Source organism: Dermacentor andersoni, chromosome 3, assembly GCF_023375885.2.
Source record: "Dermacentor andersoni chromosome 3, qqDerAnde1_hic_scaffold, whole genome shotgun sequence".
Taxonomy (NCBI): Eukaryota; Metazoa; Arthropoda; class Arachnida; order Ixodida; family Ixodidae; genus Dermacentor; species Dermacentor andersoni.
The window spans coordinates 28,039,630-28,065,489 of NC_092816.1; the positions used below are offsets into that span (position 1 = coordinate 28,039,630).

The 25,860-nt window shown below is 44.6% G+C and overlaps 1 protein-coding gene across 7 annotated transcripts in view; it reads left to right on the forward strand.

Annotated features, from left to right (window-relative positions):
- LOC126518526 (urease subunit alpha-like) overlaps positions 1 to 25,860 on the forward strand; it is a 145,056-nt gene that overhangs the window by 88,232 nt on the left and 30,964 nt on the right. For all 7 annotated transcript variants that reach the window (XR_008610014.2, XM_055065217.2, XM_050168319.3 and 4 more), the window contains 5 exons: positions 8,592 to 8,641; positions 12,716 to 12,788; positions 14,940 to 15,021; positions 20,705 to 20,949; positions 24,167 to 24,281. Coding sequence is in view for 6 of the 7 variants with exons in the window: in XM_055065217.2 (XP_054921192.2) it covers positions 8,592 to 8,641; positions 12,716 to 12,788; positions 14,940 to 15,021; positions 20,705 to 20,949; positions 24,167 to 24,281 (565 nt within the window). In the remaining variant the exon portion in view is untranslated. The remainder of the gene's footprint in view (positions 1 to 8,591; positions 8,642 to 12,715; positions 12,789 to 14,939; positions 15,022 to 20,704; positions 20,950 to 24,166; positions 24,282 to 25,860) is intronic.

The window sequence follows — 25,860 nt, forward strand, 5'->3', positions numbered from 1 at the left end:
GTTCACGTAGATGCTTTACTTCTGATCTTGGCACTTATGACGCGCCAAATGCAGTTGTCCTCAGTGAGCTGCAATGTGCTGAGCCAGCGGACTCGTCGTGGCACCCAGCGGCGGCGGCGGTATCTGTGCTACATAGTAGACTGTAGCTACGTGCAACTGTAGTGCATATGCTTAGCGTTTGCTTTGTGCACGACAGTGCTTGAGTGTGCGCTCGTGCTCATATTGTCACATGGTCGTGACGTTGAATAACACAGTTGCAGTACTGTGAACGACAAAACTAACTTTTATTGGGCGAACCTGTGCCCACAAAACAGACTACACTTATAGCACAACGATAGCGGCGAACACGCTCGGCGATCGTCGAAAATCTGCTCAGCGGGTCAAGCGCGTCGGCTTTTATACAGCAGTCGTCGAATGTTCCAGACTAATCGCTGGGACCCGCGCGTATTCCACAATGTTCTACGCCATTCGCGTCAGGCGATGAAATCAGATAACATAAGGTTCGGCGACAACAGACAGCCGGGTAGAATCATCGATAACTTTCCAGAAACGTCGGATACATTCAGGCGCGTCCGTCGCTGTGCGATTACAGTTGTTAAGCGGCGAAACGTGGTCGCCTGATAAAGATAAGTACACGTGTCATTACCCCCCTCTTAAAAAGCATCGCCCCGATGCTGCTAACAAACGAAAGTAACAAAGAAAAGCACTCGTAGCAAAGAAAACAACAAACTAAGGAAGTTCATCAGCGTCCGTAAAATGGTTTAAGGCGCACCACGTGGACCACTTCAGATCGTGCGCGGCGCCGCTGTGAGTGCGAAATGCCGTCTGGCACGACCTCATAGTCTAGTGCGCCAATACGTCGGATGACCTTGTAGGGTCCGAAATAGCGTCGCAGCAGCTTCTCACTGAGTCCTCGCCGGCGTATCGGGGTCCATACCTAAACACGGTCGCCGGGCTGGTACTCGACGAAGCGTCGTCGGAGGTTGTAGTGTCGGCTGTCGGTACGCTGCTGGGTCTTGATCCGTAGGCGGGCGAGCTGTCGGGCTTCTTCGGCGCGCTGGAGATAGGTAGCGACGTCAAGATTCTCCTCGTCAGTGACGTGCGGCAGCATGGCGTCGAGCGTCGTCGTCGGGTTTCTGCCGTAAACCAACTTGAATGGCGTGATCTGTGTTGTTTCTTGCACCGCCGTGTTGTAGGCGAAGGTGACATACGGCAGGACCGCGTCCCACGTCTTGTGCTCGACGTCGACGTACATCGCTAGCATGTCGGCGAGGGTCTTATTCAGCCGCTCCGTAAGACCATTCGTCTGCGGATGGTAGGCCGTTGTCCTCCTGTGCCTTGTCTGACTGTAGTTCAGAATGGCTTGAGTGAGCTCCGCTGTAAAGGCCGTTCCTCTGTCGGTGATGAGGACTTCTGGAGCACCATGTCGCAACAGGATGTTCTCGACGAAAAATTTAGCCACTTCGGCTGCGCTGCCTTTCGGTAGAGCTTTAGTTTCAGCGAAGCGGGTGAGATAGTCCGTCGCCACGACAATCCACCTATTTCCGGAAGCTGATGTCGGAAACGGTCCCAACAAGTCCATCCCGATCTGCTGAAAAGGTCGGTAAGGAGGCTGGATCGGCTGTAGTAATCCCGCTGGTCTTGTCGGTGGTGTCTTGCGTCGCTGACAGTCGCGGCATGTCTTGACGTAACGGGCGACATCGGTGGTTAGGCGCGGCCAGTAATACCTTTCTTGTATCCTCGATAGCGTCCGGGAGAAACCGAGGTGCCCAGCGGTCGGATCGTCATGTAGGGCGTGCAGTACTTCTGGACGTAGCGCCGACGGAACAACAAGAAGGTAGTTGGCGCGGACTGGTGAGAAGTTCTTCTTCACGAGTAGGTTGTTTTGAAGCGTGAACGAAGATAATCCACGCTTAAATGCCCTTGGGACAACGTCGGTGGGCCCTTCCAAATACTCGATTAGGGCTTTTAGCTCCGAGTCTCCTCGTTGCTGTTCGGCGAAGTCTTCCGCGCTTATTATTCCAAGGAAGGCGTCATCCTCGTCATCTTGCGGCGGCGGGTCAATGGGGGCGCGGGATAGGCAATCGGCATCTGAGTGTTTTCGTCCGGACTTGTAGGTTACAGTGATGTCGTATTCTTGTAGCCTGAGGCTCCACCGTGCCAGCCGTCCTGAGGGGTCTTTTAGGTTAGCTAGCCAACACAACGCGTGATGATCGCTGACCACCTTGAATGGCCTGCCATATAGGTAAGGGCGAAATTTCGCTGTGGCCCAAACGATGGCGAGGCATTCCTTTTCGGTTGTAGAATAATTGCCTTCTGCTTTTGACAATGATCGGCTAGCGTAAGCTATCACGTGTTCATGTCCATCTTTTCTCTGGACTAGGACGGCACCGAGGCCTAGGCTACTGGCGTCAGTGTGTATTTCGGTATCGGCGTGCTCGTCGAAGTGCGCAAGTACGGGCGGCGACTGCATGCGTCGTTTGAGTTCTTGAAATGCGTCGCCCTGTGGCGTTTCCCACTTGAACTCGACGTCACATTTAGTTAGCTGTGTCAGCGGCTCAGCGATGCGTGAAAAGTTCTTGACAAATCGCCTGTAGTAGGCACACATGCCAAGAAATCTACGCACTGCCTTCTTGTCGGTGGGCTGCGGGAACTTTGCGATGGCAGCTGTTTTCTGCGGGTCGGGGCGTACTCCGGATTTGCTGATGACGTGGCCTAGGAATAGAAGCTCATCGTAAGTGAAGCGGCACTTTTCTGGCTTCAGAGTGAGTCCTGATGACTTGATGGCCTCTAGTACTGTGGCAAGCCGCCTAAGGTGATCGTCAAAATTTTCGGCGAATACAACGACGTCATCCAAGTAAACGAGACAGGTCTGCCACTTCAATCCTGCTAAAACCGTGTCCATCACGCGCTGGAACGTTGCAGGCGCCGAGCACAGTCCAAATGGCATAACCTTGAACTCGTAGAGGCCGTCTGGGGTGATGAAGGCGGTCTTTTCACGATCTCTTTCGTCGACTTCTATTTGCCAATAGCCAGACTTGAGGTCCATCGAGGAGAAGTATTTAGCGTTGCAGAGCCGATCCAATGCGTCGTCTATCCGTGGGAGAGGGTATACGTCCTTCTTCGTGATCTTGTTCAGACGACGATAATCGACGCAGAAACGAAGGGTTCCGTCCTTTTTCTTCACCAGCAGAACAGGAGATGCCCACGGGCTTTTCGACGGCTGGATGATGTCGTCGCGCAGCATTTCGTCGACTTGTTCTCTTATAGCTTCACGTTCTCGCGGCGAAACTCGGTAAGGGCTCTGGCGAAGTGGTCGAGCGTACTCCTCGGTGATTATGCGATGCTTGGCGACTGGTGTTTGTCGAATCCTCGATGACGTCGAAAAGCAGCCTTTGTATCGCCGGAGCAGACTTCTGAGCTGCTGTTGCTTAATCACGGGGAGACTTGGATTAATGTCGTAGTCTGGTTCGGCAACCATGGTCGTCGGGGTAGATGCGGCGGAATCCGAGAGGACAAACGCATTGCTGTTTTCCAGAATTTCCTCGATGTATGCGATCGTCGTGCCCTTGTTGATGTGCTTGTACTCCTGGCTGAAGTTTGACAGCAACACTTTCGTGTTTCCTCCGTGCAGTCGAGCGATCCCTCTTGCGACGCAAATTTCACGGTCTAGCAGTAGACGTTGGTCGCCTTCGATGACACCTTCTAAGTCAGCGGGTGTTTCGGTGCCGACCGAAATAACAATGCTGGAGCGAGGCGGGATGCTCACCTGATCTTCGAGCACACTCAAGGCGTGGTGACTACGAGGGTTCTCCGACGGTATCGCATGGTCTTCCGACAGAGTTATTGACTTCGACTTCAGGTCAATCACTGCGCCGTGTTGGTTGAGGAAGTCCATGCCGAGAATGACGTCTCGTGAACACTGTTGGAGGATAACGAAGGTGACAGGGTAAGTCCGGTCGTGAATGGTAATTCTTGCCGTGCACATTCCAGTCGGCGTTATGAGGTGTCCTCCGGCGGTACGAATTTGAGGGCCTTCCCACGTAGTCTTAACTTTCTTCAACTGGGCGGCGATGTGTCCACTCATGACGGAGTAATCAGCCCCTGTGTCGACTAAGGCGGTGACTGCGTGGCCGTCGAGAAGCACGTCGAGGTTGGTGGCTCTTTGTCTTGCATTACAGTTCGGTCTTGGCGTCGGATCACGACTGCGTCGCGTTGACTTGTGGCTGGTATGTGACGTCGTCAGGTCGTCTTTCGTCGTCGCATTCTTTCCTTCCAGACTTCGTCGGGACGGCGGCGTGTCGTTATGTCGTCGAGGTAGTTTCTTCGGCGTCTTCGTCGGCGGCGGAAGATCTTCGACAGTTCGACGGACAGCAACCGCACCTCCATCGGTTGCTGCTTTTAGTTTTCCGGATATGGGCTCGCTGACCGGCCCCGAGCTGGGCCAGTGTATGGTCGGCGCTGCGGCGACAGGTAGCGGCCTGGTGATGGTGAACGCGACGGTCGTCGAGAACTCCACTGAGTAGCCGCGAGGTAGTCAGCGATATCGCGAGGGCGTTCACCTTGCTGCGGGCGCGGAGCGTTGACGGCGAAACCTCGCAGTCCCATTTCCCGGTATGGACATCGTCGGTAGACGTGACCCGCTTCCCCGCAGTGGTAGCAGAGCGGGCGGTGGTCAGGAGCGCGCCAAACGTCGGTCTTCCTCGGGTAGCTCCGCTGGGCGACGGGTGGGCGCGCTGTCGGCGGCGGCGGCGCTGGTCGACGGAATTGCGGCGTTACAGGGCCCTGGCGCGGTCGCTGAGGAGGGCCTTGACGGCGTACGACGGCGGCGTAGGTCATCGCTTCGGGTTGGGGTTGCGGTAATTGAGGTTGCACCTCCGGAACTCCAAGCGACCGCTGAACCTCATCTTTGACGATGTCAGCGATCGAGGCCACTTGAGGCTGCGACGACGGGAAGATCTTCTGAAGCTCCTCTCGTACGACTGCCCTGATAGCCTCGCGCAGGTCTTCGGAGGCCAGTGATTGAACTCCGGCATAGTTTGTAGCGTTGGTCCGGCGGTCGAATTGCCGGTTTCGCATCTCGAGTGTCTTCTCGATGCTAGTGGCCTCGCGAAGAAACTCGTCGACAGTCTTCGGTGGGTTTCGTACCATACCGGCGAAAAGTTCCTCCTTAACACCACGCATTAGTAGCCGGACTTTCTTTTCCTCGGACATTTCCGGGTCGGCGTGGCGGAATAGGCGGCTCATTTCTTCTGTAAAAATCGCGGTGGTCTCGTTGGGCAGCTGCACTCGGGTTTCCAGTAGTGCTTGGGCTCGTTCTCGGCGTACGACGCTTGTGAATGTCTGCAGGAAGCCACTTCGGAAAAGGTCCCAGGTCGTTAACGTGGCTTCTCTGTTCTCGAACCACGTCCTGGCAGCGTCTTCCAATGCGAAGAAGACATGTCGCAGTTTGTCGTCACTGTTCCAGCTGTTAAATGCAGCGACCCTCTCGTACGTCTCGAGCCAGGTTTCCGGGTCCTCGAATGTTGAACCGCGGAACGTGGGGGGCTCCCTGGGCTGCTGCAGCACGACGGGGGATGCTGGGGCTGCCATTGGGGAGGACTTGGTGGCAATCTTCCTGCACGTCTCAGGTAGGAGTCCGTGCTCTGGGGGCAGTCCTTGCAGCCGGCGGCTAGCTCGCTGGTCTTGGGCGACGTTGGTTTTGTCCTCGGGCTTCGGGCTTGGATCGCGGCTTTGCGGGGGCGTTCGGTACATGAACGCACAAGCACCTCCACCAGATGTCACGTGGTCGTGACGTTGAATAACACAGTTGCAGTACTGTGAACGACAAAACTAACTTTTATTGGGCGAACCTGTGCCCACAAAACAGACTACACTTATAGCACAACGATAGCGGCGAACACGCTCGGCGATCGTCGAAAATCTGCTCAGCGGGTCAAGCGCGTCGGCTTTTATACAGCAGTCGTCGAATGTTCCAGACTAATCGCTGGGACCCGCGCGTATTCCACAATGTTCTACGCCATTCGCGTCAGGCGATGAAATCAGATAACATAAGGTTCGGCGACAACAGACAGCCGGGTAGAATCATCGATAACTTTCCAGAAACGTCGGATACATTCAGGCGCGTCCGTCGCTGTGCGATTACAGTTGTTAAGCGGCGAAACGTGGTCGCCCGATAAAGATAAGTACACGTGTCAATATGCTCCAGTCTGGCCATTCTACATGATGCGGACTGGCTTCGTCCTGCACCAGCTTGACCAATAGGTAGTAGCCACATCCAACTTGCAAATCTTGAAGCACTATCAGTAGCTTAATACCAAGCAAAGCCTGCCAAGGTGTCTAACTAGGAGCGGCCAGGAATGAGCGTGCACTGGCAAGCATGTGTGTGGTCTGACCTTAAGTTTCACGTGGTTCGAGGCTAGTTGAGTGTCCGAAACTAGTCGAAATTGGTGAGACCCGATATCTACGACACCGATAAGCATGGTGGCCAAAGTTTCCTTCCTATGCAGGTGGCTGCGGCTGAGCATGAGCAGCCAATAGTCGGCTTCTTCCGAAAGTATGTAATTATTATAAAAATTCAAAACCAGCTTTTTGCTTACTTGAGGATGTTTATTAAACTGCGTCAATAATTATATACAGTAACAGTAGGAAGAAATGCATTGCTTCAAACACCCTTCTTGATCTATGTGAGCTATTGGCTAACAGCAGCCGCATATAGGAATCTGCTGTATTATGAAATAAAGTATCCAGATAAGGGTGAGGAGTAGGCTTCCGTTGAAAAGTGAGCTTTTGAAAAAAAGGTGACTTTATGTTCCACTTGCAAGCTCCACACGCCGCGCATGACTGCAAAATGTTTCTGAGATGTTCACAGCAGTGTACGCTACCTGCGGACTGTTTCCTTTTCACCCCAAGCCCGAGGGGTGCTTCAGGACTTCTTTAAAGTAAGCTTTTGTACATATTACTCTTCTGATTTGGCTCAGACTTCACAGCAGATCTGTAATTTCTGGTCAGTATTGTTCAATGAAACACTTAGAATCATTGTTTGCTCATGTCATCCAGACACCCAGTGAAAAACCATGCTTCTGATACATTCATCTAGCCACTTTTAAGTTCTCTTGCGGCGTGCTTTGCATTTGGCTCATTGAAAGACGTTCATTTGGTTGGTCCATGGTGCCTCGCTCCATCTCAGAGTGCTTGGAGGTGCTTTTACCTCTGTGCACTCCTATTTTGGCCTATAAAATTTGCGCCTCATATTATATAAGGAAACGAACAACTTCAGCTGAAATCTCCAGTTCCGGTTTCTGCACAGGTACTACCATCGTTTCGTTTCCTAACAAGAGGGGACGCCATCGCTATTGTATCATTTCCTCTGACAAGCGACTGTCTTCCAGTAGTGCAACCACTGAGGACGACGGCAATGACTAAGTTGCGCATCATCATCACACAAAACGCTTTTGCTGAGTGCTTTCAGCGCTGGTGTCATCACCTCTATTGTCTTGTGTTTTTTGTTTATGTTGTAGTTTGCTTTCTGTTTAAATTTTCTTCACTTGTGCTATACGACGTTTATAAGTTTTTTCCAATTTTTGCTGTTCCCAAATATCAACTCTTAATATATTTGGATGCGTATAATAAGCGGGTTCTTACAATAATGTCTCCACGAATCTTTTGTTCATTCGGCGTTGCGCGGAGGCAAACAATTAGATGGGGACAATGGAGGAAAGTTTCATTTCACTCCCTTTTCTGGTTGGCTGGTGTAATCCATAGCTTTCACTGCATTGCATGGAGTTGGTGAGGTGGACTACAAAAGCGCAGCCGAAATCTGGGAGATTCCTGGTCATGTGACTGCTTCAACTTCTGTTATTGGTGCGTGTCTGGAGCAGCCATTGTGGAAACAGGGCCGCATGTGCACCTGGCAAGTTTGTTTCCAACAGAATCAGTGCTGACGCATTCCCACTTTCCGCTTCACGATCACACTGGCGAGTGGCTGAACATTCATCTCAGGCATGCTTTCTCTGGCTTGGAGCCCGCATGGGCTTGGCATTATTGCAATCTCAGTCACAGCACGACTGTAACCAGTTGAATGTACTGTATGGGCTACTGCTAAAGGGAACATGCAGTAAGCATTCTGCCATTGATTATCGTTGAGATATGGCATAGAGGCCTACTAACAATTTTTAAAAACTTATAGATGTATGTCCAATTGATTATATAGCCACTTCTTCCCAATAACGGTGAAAAAAGACTTAATCATATTGGCTTTATTATTGGTTAGGCATTCTATTTAACTATTTAATAATGGACCATACTGTACCATTAGTATGCACACCTAACTATCACAGAAGTGTGTTGCTGTATAGCCATGAACTGGTCTCGTAGCTGGTTGGCAAATTAAAGATCTGTACAATCGTGGCAAGCAATATATTGAATGTCAAGTGTTTCATTAAACAATGCGGATAAAAAGGAAAGCAATTTGCTGAGGTATTCAAGCAAGGACAAAGCTGCAGTGAGTGCAAAATCTTTTATAGTTGGAGTGTAAACACAAGTTACCCTGCTGCATATTTCTTTTAACTTTGGCATTTTCATTTTTTCAGAAACATGATGATGAGCACAGATAGCATGCCGCTGAATTTTGGGTTCACAGGTAAGAGCTGTATGTCATTTCTTCGAGCTATGTTAGAATAGGCCAGGTGTATCATACTTAATATTGAGGGGTGTTGTGCACGCCGTTGACACACCGACTGACACACGGTCATTGACATGTGACTGACAGATGGCCATGTCACCGGCCTTGTGCACAGCGCTCCTTTATTCTCAATTCTACACCCTCGCTGCTGACACAGCTTCGCTCGTTGCCGCACCCACCCGCCTTGCCCCCTCTCCCCTTTAGAAGAACCCTACCTATATATACTGTTCTGAGGAAAGCACATGTCACCTTGAAAAAGACAAGTCTACTTGTCAAAACGTCGGCTCCCGTTTTCACTTTGTTCTCGTTTTGCTCATCGTCTTAATATTGAGACAAAATTTAAGGGAAGCGTCTGCTTAGTGAGTTATGTGCACCGTCGTAAGTTTTGCAAAGATGATGGGAGCTGCATGTGCTTTATAAACATTAACCACAGGTAGTAAAGCTTATAATACTCAAGTAAGATCTCATTAATAGGTACTCACTTAATAAGTAAATCCAGTTTAAATATACTGTAGTTTTTATGAATCTCCTATCCTGTTGACATTGAACTTAATGTATTGGCTGACTGCTTAAGCAATAGTCATTTACCGCATGCCAAATGGTTAGAGCATAGTATTTACTTAATTTTTCGGCATGTACAAGCCTGGAATCAAGGAAATGTCGTGCACGTAGACCATAGATAGCGAATTCGCTGCAAACGGACTTATCATGGACAGCAGTCCCCACCGATAGTGACTTTAAAACTTGGTGGTTGTGACGTGTTTCCTGCTCCCATAGCTTCTGGCACTTTCACGTTGTTCACGACAATGACTTGGAAGCCGATGATGGCAGTGCCATTTCCGAAGCGGCACATGCGTTTACTATCATGAGGGCATTCACAGAGAAATGGGGCCTGATGAAGAAACTGGCTTGCGGCCTTGCCAAGTTTGACGATGCTGTCATTGTTGCAAGGCCGCCACGGTGGCAAGTGAAAATCAGTCTTTTTGCGGCCTACTCGCAAATAAAACTTGTCTTCATGTGTATTTGAGTGAGAATTAAAATGCAGTTCTTTTCTTGCTGATAAGTCTATAACCAAGGGCAATCTGCCATTGTTGCTTAATTAGTACATCGCTTAGTGCATACCTGATCCACATACCCTGCCAACTGCGTATTAACAAAGTTTTACTGTACTTTGCAAGTGAATACTTATGATTGTCGCTGTTGCAAAATATGGCACAAGATGAAAACATTTTATAGATTATCACCTGAATCTCTCTAAACTTTGAAATAAATGAGGAGAAATGAGGTAGCCAAGAGGCCCGATTTTGTTAGTCGCAAGACTCACAACCATATGAAGCTAACAGATAATGAAGAAAAGGAAAACTGAAATGTATAAATGATAATGTAAAATGAATGGAAAGTTGAGGAAAAAACAACTTGCCACTGTTGGGAGCTGAACTTTCACTGATAGCAAGTGAAGCAGCTTCACTTGCTATTTGGCTGCCATGCTTGCAATTATTTATCTGCATACTTCTCAGAAGAAATATTGTGTTTCATTGGTTCAGGGAGCAAGCTAAATTAACCTGACAAACATTTCTCTACATTTTAGAACTGAAGCTTAGGGTTCAAGTCTGGATGGCCATGTATGGTTGCTAATTTAATGTGAATTATTGTCGCAGGTAAAATAGTTCCTATCTTCACTTACAGTGAGAGCAGTAGGATTACAGCAAAAAGCACACTGGCTCACTGAGTTCTTTGTGGTGGTGACAGATGTTATGGCCAGATTGTGAAATTACCAACAGCAAGAATGAGTGTGCTTACCGCAAATTGTGTGCTAATAGGCACTTGTCTCGACATAGTGGGATGTAGTGTGTTAAGATGCATTAAAATGAGCAAGGAGAAATGAAGTTATGAAGGAAGTGTAAAGCTCATTGTCATCACTAATGGAACAGTAGGTTGTTCTTTATTCAGAGTTTCTGTGTAACAGCTGCAGTTTGATGGGCATTCCACATTTGACGTCATGGCCAGGTGTTCTGCTGACTAGCACTCCTAAGGCTAGATTACAAATACATATGCAGTACATAACAACGCATACTTGCGGGTGTGACGGTTCAAAGTTTGAAATTTGTTCCACTGCAGTAAAACAGTGTCCTGGTTATCGTCTTCTTCACTATGGTGTTGTCCTTGTTAGCACAAAACAAATTGTAAACATATACATAGAGGGAGAGAGAGAAATTTATTTACAGAAAGGTAGAGAGGTCGGTCTCAGTTGTAGCTTGCTCTGGCCTGCTACCCTGCACTGGGAAAGGGGGACAGGAAAGGAAATTAGGAATGAATGATGATAATAAGAGAAGGATGTGTATATTTAAAAGTTCACTATGTGCGGCATCTCTAAAGCCATTTGTCCAGATCACTGGCTTGTGAAAAGGCTATAGCTGCTCTTGTAATCAGGGCTGCGCTGTTTGCATCAGGCCAAGGACCAATAACAATCTCATCATTTTTGATGTGTGCAATCAGAGACCAGTTTCCTTCATTCTCACGTGTACGCAGGGCAAATACAAAACATGTGCGCAAGTGTTTCTGGCACCTGACAGTATTCACAATTTGGACCAATGTCACTGCAAATTAAGAGGTGTATAATGCCTGGTGAATGCAACACCACATCAAACCTAGTGCACCATAAATGTTTCGTTTCGTTCAAGCTTATGAGGCATAGGGAACTTCATTTCTAGGTCCTAGTTACGCAATTGCTTGTGGTGTCGACTTGGTTGGGTCCAGTGCTCAAATGTAGAGTTGCATATGACGCAACGAGGCAAGGTGTTCGTGTCTGTTTGTAAGAACTCAATACATACTTCAGAGGCATCATTTAAGGCTGTCTTTATCTCAGCTTCAGCCTGCTCATTTCTGATAATTCTGTAGTGTGCCGATATAGACTGAAAGGTGAAAGTGTGGCCGTTTCTTTTCGCAAGTTCAAGAAGCTCTGTGATTTCTAGAGCTAAGGTATAATATGGGCCATGTCTCATGATGTAAACAGTGGTTTAAACAGCTGGCTTACCATCACAAAATACTGTCCATTTGCAAAGAGGCTCCCTGGAGAGAAATCAAAGTGTTTCTTAGATTGAAACACGTTCTGCAGTAGTTGATGTTGACTTTTGGTATATTTTAAACCATTGAAGGATGATCATTTGCAGGCTGATAAAAGCTGCAGTGAAGGCATGTGGTGTTACATAGCCATTGGTATACACATGCACGGTACTGCCACAGATTGTATAGATGCAAAATAGCGTAAGTTACTTCAGTCCAAGAGATGGAACAAAGGACTTCAAGTCTAACCAAAGGTTGAGGTAGGACCCATGGAGGTGTTCTGAAAATACTTGCAGGAGAGAATCTTGATGGTAGAGTGCACTCATGACACAATATAGTCCTTGAAAAGCTGCAGCCAGGTGGGGTGGCAGGGAGCTGCTTGTTGGCCTGTATTGGGCCAACAAGCAAAGGTGCACTTGAATAAAGTGCATATACATATCGATAGCACAAGTGCAAGTTTCCACTATTTTTACATTTATGGATGTGCAGCTTGGTAGGCTTAAGCATACACACGAAAGTACATGGAGGGACAGACACTGCCATAGCTCAGTTAGTAGAACACTGCACACATCATATGGAGGCTGTGGGTTTGGTTCCTACCAGCAAAAGTTGTCTTTTCTTCCACATGCATTCCCCCCCCCCTCTTTTTTTATTAAAATGAAGAATATGAAGCTTATTGCAAATTTAACAGCCATTTCTAATTATTTCTACCATTCAGTAATAATAACAGCTCATTCCACCAATTCCTTTCTTGTCTTCATTGTCTCTTGGTTTCACAAGGTCGTTACTAAACCTCAAGCTCCTCATTTCCTCCAATGCTTTCAGATTAGCATTGGATGTAGATAAAGTGTGTGGGTTTTATACCCGCCAGATTACTTGTATTCACCAGAGTTGCCTCTTTTTGTGGAATTTTGTGAGTAATTTGTGTGCTTGTGCAGTCAAGCTTAATGTTTTCTTTGTGCCTTTCAGGCAAAGGAAACACTTCGTACACAGAAGGCCTTGCACCTGAGCTCGTATCTCAAGTGGAAGCTGGTGCAATGGGGTGAGTAAATACCAACAGTTCAAGGAGCTGCCAGCAATTAAAGCAAAGAAAAATGTGACGCAGTAAAAGCTCTTTTAGCATCTGTCAGAAAATATGTTGCAACATATTATGATGTTTAATATTCAATGCCAGAAAATTTCAAAGTGTGAGGGCTGAAAAAGGGGCTGTCATTTTACCAAATTTAGTATGTGCATCCTTATTGCCCATCCTTGTGGAAATATTGGTGGCATTCATGCCAGTTATTCCTGATCAAGAAGGCAAGCTGATATTAAAGGGGCCCTGAACAACCTCTCAGGCTTGATGAATAAAGATAGTCCATGGATAACATACGCTGCTGTGAACATCTCAGCCAATTTTGCAGTCATGCGCTGCACGTGGAGCTCACAAGTGGAGCGTGAAGTCTCCTTTCTCTCAGGTGCTCTCTTTTCAACAGAAGCCTGGCCTTCATTTTTTTCTGGATGCTTCATTTTGTAATATAGCAGATTCCCATATGTGGCTGCTATTGGCTAATAGCTGACATCATTCAAGAAGGATGTTTGGATCAGTTCGCTTTTTTCTACTGTTACTGTTTATATTTATTGATGTAGTTTAATAAACGGGCTGCTTTCAAAAAAAATCTTTTTAAAAAATCTGCTTTCGAATTTCGATAATGATAACATATTTCCAGAAGAAGCCGACTAACATCTGCTCATGCTCGGCTGCAGCCGCTCACATAGGAATCAAACGTTGGCCACCCTGCTTATTGGTGTCGTACTCGTTGAATCTCGCTAATTTCAACTAGTTTTGAATGCTCAACTAGTCACAAACCATGCGAAACTTCAGGTCAGACCACACACACGCTTGCCAGCATATGCTCACTCCTGGCTACTCCTGGTTAGACACCTTGGCAGACTATTGATAGAGCTTCAAAATGCGCAAGTTGGATGTGGCTACTGTCTGTCAGTCAAGCTGCTGCAGGACAAAGCCGATCTGCACCATGTAGCAAGGCCAGACTGGAGCATTTCCTGAGTGCATGCTCGCACTCAGGACCTGAGTGCGAGCATGCACTCAGGTCCTGTTGTGTGTGAAGCAAACGCTGCGCATACATACTACAGCTGCAAGTAGCTGTGGCCTGCTATGTAGCGTAGATACTGCGGCCACTGCGGGGTGCCACGATGAGTCCACTGGCTGAGTGCGCTGTGGCTTGCTGAGGACAACAGTGTTTGGCTTATGTTTAGCGTGTTGTAGGGGCCAAAATTGGATGTAGTGGCGTCTACATTAACATCTAAAATCAAATTTGAATGGCGCGCCACGGTGATGTTCAGTAGGCGGAGTGCTGTGGGCATGCCCCGCTCTGCCGTAGCCTTAACAGTGCAAGGCATTGAAGGAGCGGAAGCACTGTGAAAGAAGTGTTTGATTGCCAATGACTCAGCTTCTGATAAACACATCAAAGTACATTTTGTGGCAAAGTATTTCTGAAATAGCCTATTTTAACTTCAAATGCATTTCTCCACTTTGATAAAAAGTGGTTCAGGGCCCCTTTAAGATAACAGGACCAACACCACTTTCCATAAATCTAAGTTCATCATACTTTTACAAGGTGGACATATTGCATGAGGCATAACGAGGGCAAAAGTTCACCTTGAATCTTAATTGATAAGTGTTATGCATACGTGTTATACTCACTGTAGGAGTATGTGCGTGTGTGTGTGTTTATGTATTTATATATATATCTTTTGGATTATCCATGATTTAAGGCCATTCTTTGAGGGGAACAAGATTCTTGACAACTACTAAAGCAGCATACTCTTATTCTAGATGTGCTTGAGGAAAGCAAGGCCTAAGTGCATACCTACATCATTCTACCGTAGAAAATTGTGTTGCAGTGTTGGCCGCACAATGGTCTTAGCTTGAAGTCAGTATGTAGTATGTTCAGTCAAAATTCATTATGCACACCACATGTTTTCTTTCTATAGAAAAACTTGTGATTTTCAGCCAAACAACACTCCTCTGTACTCCACTCTAAGTGTGGACAATAGACAAAGTACAGTATTCGCAGATGAATTTACTTTGGACAGTTGGCAACAATAGTATTCTGCCAGAGATAATATTGTTGATAAGCTCTGGCATTTTTGAAGTGCTCATTGATCACCTCATCTACATTATTTCCAGGCTTAAGTTGCACGAGGACTGGGCAGCTACTCCTGCGGCTATTGATGCCTGCCTTCAGGTCGCTGACTATTATGACATCCAGGTATGTAGCTGAAATACAGCAGAGCACATTAAGTGTGGCAATCTTGTTTGGATTGCCACTTGTCAGGTATGTTGCAATGAAAGAAACCGAAATTTTACAGAAGTATTTGTGTGTACTCTATCGGTTAAAGGGACACTAAAGGTTAATATTAATTCAACGTGGACTGTTGAAATACCATCCCAGAAACCTCGAAACATTTGTTTCGTGTGAAGAAGAGACTTATTTTAGGAGAAAATGCATCCTGAAGTGTCCGCGTACCTATAGCACAGTTCAAATCGCCCGCCCTTAGATCGAGGAGTGGTGACTTCATGGTCTCATAGTGACGTTGCACTGTTGGTGAGTAGAACGGCGCCCGCAGACGGCGCTATGGCTTTTCTGCGCAAAACGCAAATACGTGGCCAGAAACAGAGCCAAGACAGAGCCGACAGCATCACGAAACCTTAACTATGGTGGCTAGCGGAAAAGAAAGCGCGTGACGATAAGCTGGTTCTTTATTTTATGACGCCAACTTTGACGCTTGTTGCAATGGACGACCCTGACAACGACACATTGGCTCGTGATGCTTGGCTCGACTTAAGCAATTTAAGCACTGATAAATGTGACCTGCGCTGCCGGTGTCGTTGCGTACTACTACGACAGCGGCCTGCTTTGAAAGGCACTTCACGCGACTTCAGGAAGTCGGCGTTGAACTCGTAATCCTCTGGACGAAAGTGCGGCGAGCACACTACGTGATTTTTCGGCTCTTTGCCAGCGCGCTGTGGCAGAGGTACAGCACTTAACCACTTCGAACGGAGAGGTTCACTTGTTGGCACACATTGATAAGTAACGTTGGATTCGCCGCTGCAACTGTCCTTGGCCAAGTTCCGCGGATTGTTCACGCATCCCATGACATCACATGGACGTGGCATTCTCGCTGCTTGTTCCAAATGAAAGTTTCGCGAGCCAGCAGGACCACTGCAGCACGACGTGATAACGAAACAACTGAAACTCCAAAGCGCGCTCGGCGCAATGTCGAGCGCGCAGAGTCGAGCGAAAACGAAAGCTTTCGATCACCCATACTACTCAAGGGTAACGTCAAAATGTTATTTTTTCTTAGAATTGAATAGAAGTATACAAGTAGCATTTTCTTCTGTCTTATAATCTATTGAAATTATTTTTTTAATATGAGTGGTTGAGTACTAGTGACATAAATTATGATGACGAGTGCCTTTGTCATCGGGCTAGTACCAGAATGTCGCTGGGGAGTCTCAAATCATGTCATGCATTTACCTCAATTTCTTGGTTACTAAAGCTCTATTTGCGGTTATATTGACACCTTAGACGTTCTAGAGCTTTGCTTTATCACTCTAACTTGACTTCATAGTAACCTTTGGTGTCCCTTTAACATTAAGATCAAATGATACGCTGTCAGAATGGTGTGCGACTATTTGAGATGCAAATTTAGTGCAATATGGGTGAAGATAAGCCACTGAGAAACTGGATGCACTTCATGCTCGCTAACAGTCTAATATATCAACTAATATCTAGTGCGTCTAGCTTTTTCTTCATTTGTCCTTGTTTCCAATATGCATCATGTTTTCTGGTGGAATGAATCGCCAAGCCCAAATAGCAACATTGGTCTGTGGCTGGTTGCATTCTTCTTCCAACTTCTACTTTGTTATTACTGCAATAATGCAGACGGGATTCTCCTATCAAGTATCATTACTAAAGGGCATCAGATGGACTGATTGACTAGTTTGGTGTGCACAGGGTATAAATAGTGCTGGATTCAAGTCATGATGAAAGATGACTACATGATGCACAATTGCACATTTTGAGCATTTTTTGCTTGTGTAGCTTATGCAAAAAAAAAGTAAAATCTCTCTTGTATGAATACCTCACTGTAGGAGAAGCGAGCAGCTGCAAAGGTGTGGATAGATCCTAAAATATTTTATACAAACCAGGCAAACAATAAAATGCCAAATGTCTCATGGAGCGACACAGACCGAAAATTTTAATATTCTTGCCTAATTGTAGCAAAAACGAAACAGTAGTAAGCAAAAAATATTTTCAGAAAGTGCTTAGAGTAGCCATAGAAATCAGTATGCTATTAATATAACTTATCCTCCGTCTGTTTCGTCAGGAATGCACAGTGCTCAATGATTCGAGCACGATAGTAGGAGCGTATGGCTGCCAACGATTGTTGCATGACCAGTGGGCACTGGGGAATCCAAGCTGACGCATTGTGGTCTAAAATGAGTCAGAGCATTTGGGATGCATAGTGATGGCATTAAATTTCTCAGCACTTGATACCTAGGTACTTGATACTTCATTTGAAGTTGACCTGATTTTTCTTGAACATGAACTTAATGTCATAACTATTAGAGAAACTTGGCTGTCATCACATATCTTGACCCACAAAATATTTCCTCCATGCTATATAGTTCTTCGTGAGGGTAGATGTACATGTGACAGTGCCATCGCAATTTGAGTAAAACACGACATTCAGACCCCACCCCTACCCAACATTACTGGCGCAGAAGCACTGTTTTGTAGGTTTACGATTGGAGTATATTCCCTTTATGTTGGTATAATTACAGAGCACCAAATTCCGGCCCAGAGCCATTACATATATTGTCTGATTACATGTAGTGTCACCTTCAAGGGGACAAAAAGGTTGTCCTTATGGGGGATTACAATCTACCAGGTATAAGATGAAAATCGTACAATGCTGGTGTTGTCGATAAAGACAGCACTGAGGCAATATTCGATGTGGCCTTCAATAGTGGTTTAAAGCAAATCATTCAGCAACCAACAGGAGTCACATTAATGAGCAGCACACTTCTCGATCTAAGGTTTCGCAGTGAAAACATTCCTGCAGAGAGCATATCATGGGAAGTTATAAACGGCATTTCGGACTACAAGGCAGCTAAATATTGTCTATCACTGCCGTCGTCAGCGTGCTCAGAAAAAAAAAAAAAAAAATAGATCAAACGAATATATGATTAGAAAAACACAGATGATTTCAGTACTCTTTGCCTTCTTGATTATCACTACCCATATTTTTCTTGCCCTTTTCATGATAGCTCTGTGACAGTAGATGAATTATGGGGGAAATTTAAAACCTATGTACAGCATTGTTTATCAAACTTTTTACCTATGAAAAATAAGAATATGCACAAAATAAACCCTTGGATTACAAGGGATATAATACATATGAAACGTAAAATGTCAAGGTTGAGGAAGCTTATGAATAAGACATCAGTTTCCTGCTACTACAAGAAAATTAGCAAATTGGTGCATATGTTGAGAGCCGTGATAAAATGGGCAAAGCATACGTACACGAGTGTCACACTTAGCAACTTCATAAAGAGGGCTCCTCAAAAATTTCAGAGATATTTTAACGCGAACACGCATAAGCAATGCAATTTGCCGCCTAAGGATGCTTTCCAAAGAGGAAATCAGTTTAATAAGTACTTTGAATTCGTTTTTACTCCGGACAATGGAACTTCACCACAATAATGCCATCAGCTCAGGGGAACCAGCAACATACTTGGTGATCAAGAGCTAACAGAATCGGGTACACTCTCACTGCTGCTTAACGTCGACATTAAAACATCTTTCGGCCCAGATGGCATTCCAAATACTTTTCTCAAGAGATACGAGAATGAGTCTTGAAATACCTCCTATTTACTTCTTACAATCTCTAGAGTCATCTGAAGTGCCAAAAGACTGGAAAATCGCTGATTGTTCTGATTATTAAATCGAGTGATGCAACAAGCCCACCAGATTACAGACCAATTTTGCTACCTTGCACATCTTGCAAAATTCTCAAACATATCATACTAAAACACATTTTAACCTTGTGGAAGATAATAATTTGCTGAACAACAAACAACATGGTTTCAAAGAAGGACTATCGGACAGTACGCAACTGATATGAACTATGCGTGATCTTGCTCTAACAATTGATAACCAAGAACAGACTGATATAATATTTTTTAGATGTATCAAAGGCCTTCGTCCAGGTACCACGTCCTAAACTCCTGGGAAAACTAAACACGTTCTCGTATCTGGTAGCGTAACTGGATAAAAACTTATCTTTCAGCTCGACAGTAATTCGTTGAATTCGAAAGTCACTAATCGGATTGGGTAGAGGTGTCATCCGGTGTACCACAAGGGACAGTCCTAGCACACACTCTCTTTTTACTATCCATCACTGACATGGCAGATAACATGAAATCAACGGTGTGCATGTTTGCAGACGATTGAATTATATATAGGGATATCACGAACCATAATGATCAAGTAACACTAAATTACAAACTTGCACAAATTACAAATTGGTGTCAGGCATAGCAAATGAAGATTGATTGATACAGGACTGTTTTTATGAGAGTAAGCAGACAAAAAGACCCACTAGAATTCACCTACACAATTGAGCAGCAGAAATTAAAAATTGTCGATGGTTATAAATACTTGGGCATTGTTCTTTCATCAGATATGAAATGGGACAAACATGTGTGACACATATCTTCTAACGCATTTTCAACACCTTGTTACTTAAGTTCTCTTTAAAATCTGCCTTACCTGACACTAATATGCTAGCCTACACCTCATTTGTTTGTCCTGCACTAGAATGTGGCATTACCTATTGGCTCCCCCATACCAAACAGTGTATAAAACGACTAGAACCAATACAGAAAATACCCAAAAGATTCATTTATAATAAGTACAACCGCAATGATTCCCCAACAGAACTCCTCAATAAGAAAGCTTGCCTCCCGATTATTTGCAAGCGTGCTAAATTCTTACGTCTGAAGTTTCTATTCCATCTCCTTAATGTGGACTATAAACTAAACAGTCGTACATATTTCTCTTTCTCTGAATGGCAAAACACTAGAACTTCCTAAACATTTAATTGAATATAGGCTCCACACTGACACATTCAGGTATTCATTCTTTCCCCAGACAATTAGGGATTGGAATTCATTGCCTAGAGATATTATAGTTTGCTCACCTTACAATTTTCTCCCCATGCTTGAACAGTATGTCTGTCAATATGTATTGTGATTGTAAATGTCACCTGCAGACACCACATTTTGTTTTGAATTGGTTTTGATGTACGTTTTGTTGTTAATTTTCTGCTTTTGTATTGTTATTCATCAGTCTTTAAGGGCTGGCTCAGAAAGGTCACACCCTCTGCTGCTCAATTACGTCCTCTTGTTAATTGCAATGTTAACAAGTGTATAAATTAGTTATTCATATATTGGTCCATTGTATTTTCCCATGTCCTGCAACAGCCTCTGTATGGAGGCTAGCAGTATGTATGAAATAAAATAAAATAAGCACTCTCCCAGTGCTCACTGGTGGCGCAACAGGCGACAGCTGCCTTGCTGTTTGAGTATCTTGTTTGAATCAGTGAGCTCTGTACAACATGGAAACTCCAAGGCGCTTACAACTTTCCTTGTATTCTGTGATTTCGTCAGTGTATGGTTTTTAGTCACTGCATGTCGTCTCATCTTGCTAGATAGAAATATTAAAAAGGCATTTCAATAGCTCACACCTTTACGGTAGTGCCTAAGTTTTGTCATGAAGTGCTGTGGCCACAGTGATTGTCCAACACTGTTTCCTTTCTAACTTCTGCCATTCATGGCTCTGTGTACATGGAACACATTCTTCACTGTCCCCTGCATTGTGGCAGGCGATGATTCACACAGATACGCTGAACGAGTCGGGTTGCCTGGAGCAGACCGTAGAGGCATTTGATGGACGAACAATCCATGCGTACCATGCAGAGGGCGCTGGAGGTGGCCACGCACCGGATATCATCAGCATCTGTGGGGAGCTCAATGTCCTTCCCTCGTCGACAAATCCTACCAGACCATACACACGAAACACCGTTGAAGAGGCACTAGACATGCTCATCATCTGCCACCACTTGGACAGGTGGGTTTGACCTCTGCATTCAAAAACGTTTTCTCCACTTGACACTCTACTTTACCCCAAGAACGTAGGTGTCAGTTGTGCTTCTCAACTGAAGTGGACACTACACTAATTACACTCCACGAGCTTTTGGGGTGGCTTAGTGGCTATGGTGTTCCGCCGCAGGGCACAAGGTTGAGGTTGCGAGTTTGATTCCCGGTCACTGTCGTTGCATTCTGATGGGGGCAGAATGCAAAAACTGTCGTTTACTTAGACTTACAGGGGCACCATAAAGAACTACAGGTGGCCTATATTAATCTGAATCTTCTCACTATGACTTCTCTCATATCCTATGTGCTGCTTTGGGACGTTGAAAAAATTAATAAATTGGTTGGTTGAGTGACATTCCGCAACAATTCCTGAAAAAATATGTTGAAACTATGTGCTCTTGGCATCTATTCAAAGGCATAAGAGTGAAGGTGTCTTCTTTTTTTGCCACACGTCTTGCTGTATGGCATATTATGTTGTGTCTCAAACAGATTCTCATCATGGAGATCACTTAGGGGTGCTTTTGGAATGGAGTATCTTGTTCAGTCTGTAAGTGTGGTGAGGTGCTGCATGCGGTGAAGTTGAAGAAAGAGCTTTGGGTCAAGGCCTGTTTGTCATATGCAGGCTAGCTCTGGTGAAACTGCGTGGCTGGCATACAGGATGGATACTCTGTGGCCACCTCGGCAATTTAACTCATTGACTTCCAAAGTTGGTGAATTGCTGGGTTCGAGAATGAAGGCCATATGGCCAAAGCCGCGGCTATTCACTGGGTGGAAAGTATTGTTGGGTTAAAACACAATTCGTATAATGAAATTACACTCAATATACACTGGGCAAGTTTAGAAATTATGTCAATAGATAGCACTATATGTACACTTCAGGTGTGGCTTGATTTGAAAAATTTTTAATTAATATTTGTAGAATGTTATGTCCATAGTTCACTTATGATATGATGGCTGCAAGAGATGGTTGGCAAGTGCTAGCTCATGTTGAAATTCTTACGTTCTCTTGAGGACTCAGATGACGGCATTGATTACTTGGGACTGGTTTTTGAAGACGAAAGCTTCCGCAACAACATTTTGATATCCCACATGCTTGGAAGCACTCTTGATCCTTTGCATGCCCGAGTGTTTCAAGCTTTTCCATCCAAAAATGAATCTGTGACTTGCAGTTAGGTTTCCAAACTGAAAGGTGTTTGCTTCATATTGCAAATATAAACCTTAGTTCACATTTTTTTCAATGTTCATTATTGTAGAGAATTGTATAATGAACATGACATCAGAAGTTTGTGTAGTGTGCATATGGAGCAAAAATTATCCAGAAGGAGGGTCTCATGGCGCATGTCATATTTTGTAGCCAATGGGTTAACCTCTTCTCAACGAAATTTCACTGCATATAAAATACAAATTTCAAGCTGTAGGAAGCAAGCTCATTATGCATTCTGAAAACAGTGTGAACATTAAGGATAAGGCAATAATTAAAGTGAACAACACAGACAGTGACTATCAGCTGGCAGTTTACTTGAAAAGAGTGAAATATCTATAGTAGTGATAGAAACTGCAGTGTCTGTAGCACCAGTGATAATTGAGCTGTTCAACGGTAGCAGAACAAGGCATGTCTACAGACAAGATTTCAATGAGGGGACTTGTCTTCAGTGTTAGAATGCGCATGCTACTTGCAAGGGCTTCGAAAAAAATGGGGGAAGAAAGCTGGCTGGTTGAAGTCTTGACAAGAGAGAAAAATATGAAGATCCAACACACATTTTGGAACCCATGTGAAGTGAAGCTTTGTTTATTTGTTGATGCCTATTTGATGCTCTGTAAAGACTGGTTTGGTCTGTTTATTTTACGTAGGAATCGTAGTGGGACATACCTATTCTGAAGGATGGGCCAAGAATGGGTACACATCCAATGGCACATACTGATTGGCTAAATAGAAGAAAATAAATAAATAAATATAAGAATCTGGCAAATTCATCGTTCTATCAACAGATCAGTGTGCTTTAGATCAATGCCTGTGAGCCAACATTGTATGTTCAGGCTTTGTGTAAAAAGGTATTTTTTTGTTGTGCGGAACAGAGGTGGGAATATTTGGTTGGTATATAAGCATTGTATAAGTCAATTTGCAGGTACCTTCATGTAGTGTTCGTATATACCATGTGTCTCACTTACTTATGCCAAAATTTAAGAATGCTCAAGTGCTATGTAACTCGACAGAAGCAAGGTAATGTTGGTTGTTGTTGCTTGGAGCAAGTCACAGTATATTTTTTACGTCTCCTAATTGCTTACTTAATTATGATTAATCAATCAACTTCCCAAATATTATAATTTAAAGCAAAACTGTCAATGAGGAAGTTGTAAATCATCCTGAAAAATTCCTGATCAAGCTTTCTATTGCTCAATACGTACTACATAAAAGTTTTTTACAAGCTTAAATGAAAGTCAGTGCAACACAACAAAATGCTGCACAATTAGTGGTGCCGCACTTGGTGAGGCAGCCGGTCGGCTCACTAAATTGTCTTTTGCCTTGTGACCTTGTCTTGTTCCAACTCACAGACCCTTACTGCCGCATGCTCGTCAATTGGCTTGCTGGTCCAGTACTGCCTCCCAACAGCCGCTTACGGTGACAGCTTGCAAGTATTAAATTTCAAGGAAGACCACTAAACAGTCAAACCTCAATATAATGAACTTCAAAATTATGAAATTCTCGATATAACGAAGTATTTCACTTTTCATAACCTCTTGTTCATAGAACACCATGTATTTAGGACAATGGGGCCCTGTTGTTCCTCACTCACTTCACCTTCAGGTTTTAGAAGCCTTTTAGTACAACCCAACTACCAGCCACTTACGTTTTCACAAGATGTATGACTGCATCAGGACTCGGTATTTCTGACTTGTACTTTGAACCAGTGTTGCCAAGTATGTTGGCTCTTGTGTGTCATTCCAACACTGCCCGACATCTCTTCCTGCCAGTCTACTCCAACTTCTTCCATGCCCATCCACTCCCTTTAAATTTGTGGGTATAGACTTATACGGTCCCCTTCCACGAACACCAACCAGTAACTTCTTGATTGTTAATGCTGTGGACTATCTTGTTTTCTACATGTTTTCTACATCCAGATACCTGGATATCTTTGAGAGATACACACATGCAGCTAAACAGCGTCTTTTGCCTTTTTTTCTTTTTCAAGAAATGTCAAGGAAGACTTGGCTTTTGCTGAGTCTCGGATCAGAGTTGAAACTATTGCAGCAGAAGATGTTCTACATGATATTGGTGCCATCAGTATTTATACCTCTGATGCACTTGTGAGTATTTTCTTCATTTCTGACATAATTTTGTCACTGCACACTGGTACTTGAAACACCTTTTGTCAAAGCTACAGTGCCTTTGCCTCTAAAGCTTACCCTCTTGTTGTAGTCATTGATAGGGCATGCCTGGAAATTTGTCTCAGCTTGTATTTTGGTCTGGTTTTCTTGATGCTGCCTAAACTTACTCTGATGAGTGTTTCAGTATACTTGTCTGTACAGTTGTTTATTTTCTTCATTCATTGTGGTGAATGTTCAAGTTGGTGTTTCATAACAATGGTGCAGTTCTCTTTGGGAAGGTGCAGGGGTTAGAACATAAGGATATAGTCAGACCTTAATATTAGAGACTTTTAGCGTGTCCGCTATTCCTGCAAACCAGGGCAGTTTGGGCGGATTACTGGATGGTCGGGGGCGTAAACGTGAGTGACCAGATTGGTGGCGCCAGCTGGTGGTGCAAAGCTCAACCACCCGAACACAGAGCCAATTACTATATTCTTCTTAGCTGGGGTATAAGTTTTCAACAGCGGCGTAATTGTGAACACAATTATGCCGCTGCCGAAAATTTGCACCAGCAGCGAAGCAGAATAAAGTGAGTTACTGCAATTTTAGCTCTGTGTTTGTCTGATTGAGCTCTACAACACCAGGCGGCTACACCGCTCCGGCCGATCGTGTAATGAACTGTCTGTAAGTATGGACATTGCGAAGCTGTAGGAGTGAGAACATGAGGACACCGGCAGGTTTGAATACAGTGAACACAAATAATGAATTATGGAATAATAAAAAAAAAAGGAGCTTGAAATTTATATATTATATTTCGAGGTATTTACGTGCCAAAACCATGATCTGATTGAGGCGTGCCGTATTGGGGGACTGCGGATTAATCTTGATCACCTGGGGTTCTTTAACTTGCACCCAATGCACGGTACATGAATGTTTTTGCATTTCGAACTTGAACTTTGACTTGTCATGCTTAATACAAATTGATTTTGCATGGCTATAACGAAACTGGAAATGCGAGATTTATAGCAGTGTCGATTACTATGAAGAGAATGATTTCCCTTCAATGAGGTCACGAACAGCATGCACAGGATCAACGTGACATGGCATTCTTGACAGGAAAGTAGTGAGCGCAGTTTCCTAGAAAGGAAACGCAAGCAAGACAGATGATGATTACTGTTGTGGGACAAGATAAGCCCCAAAGGGTACAAACTCGTTTTATAGTGTAACTATGTACTAAAGAAATAGTGTAATAGTGTAATTTATGTAATAAAAATAATGCCCATTTTTGACAACTGAAATATTACCTGCAAAGTCATGGACCTAGCTGAGGTACTTGATGTCAATTTTAAAAGCAGCTGATTTTAAAAGTAGGTGAGATGCCCCAGAAATAGCCCATTTGATGCTAAGTTGTCAGGGCTGATAATCCTGGCTTTGGAAAGACGTAAGGTCACAAAAAAAAAGTATATTTCAGTTAACCTATTTTGCATGGGTATAGCACCTGTGGTATAGGCTTGTTGTATACAAAAAGTTACTCATTTTACATAATTTGCTGTAGCAAATGTATATATGCTGCATTTTC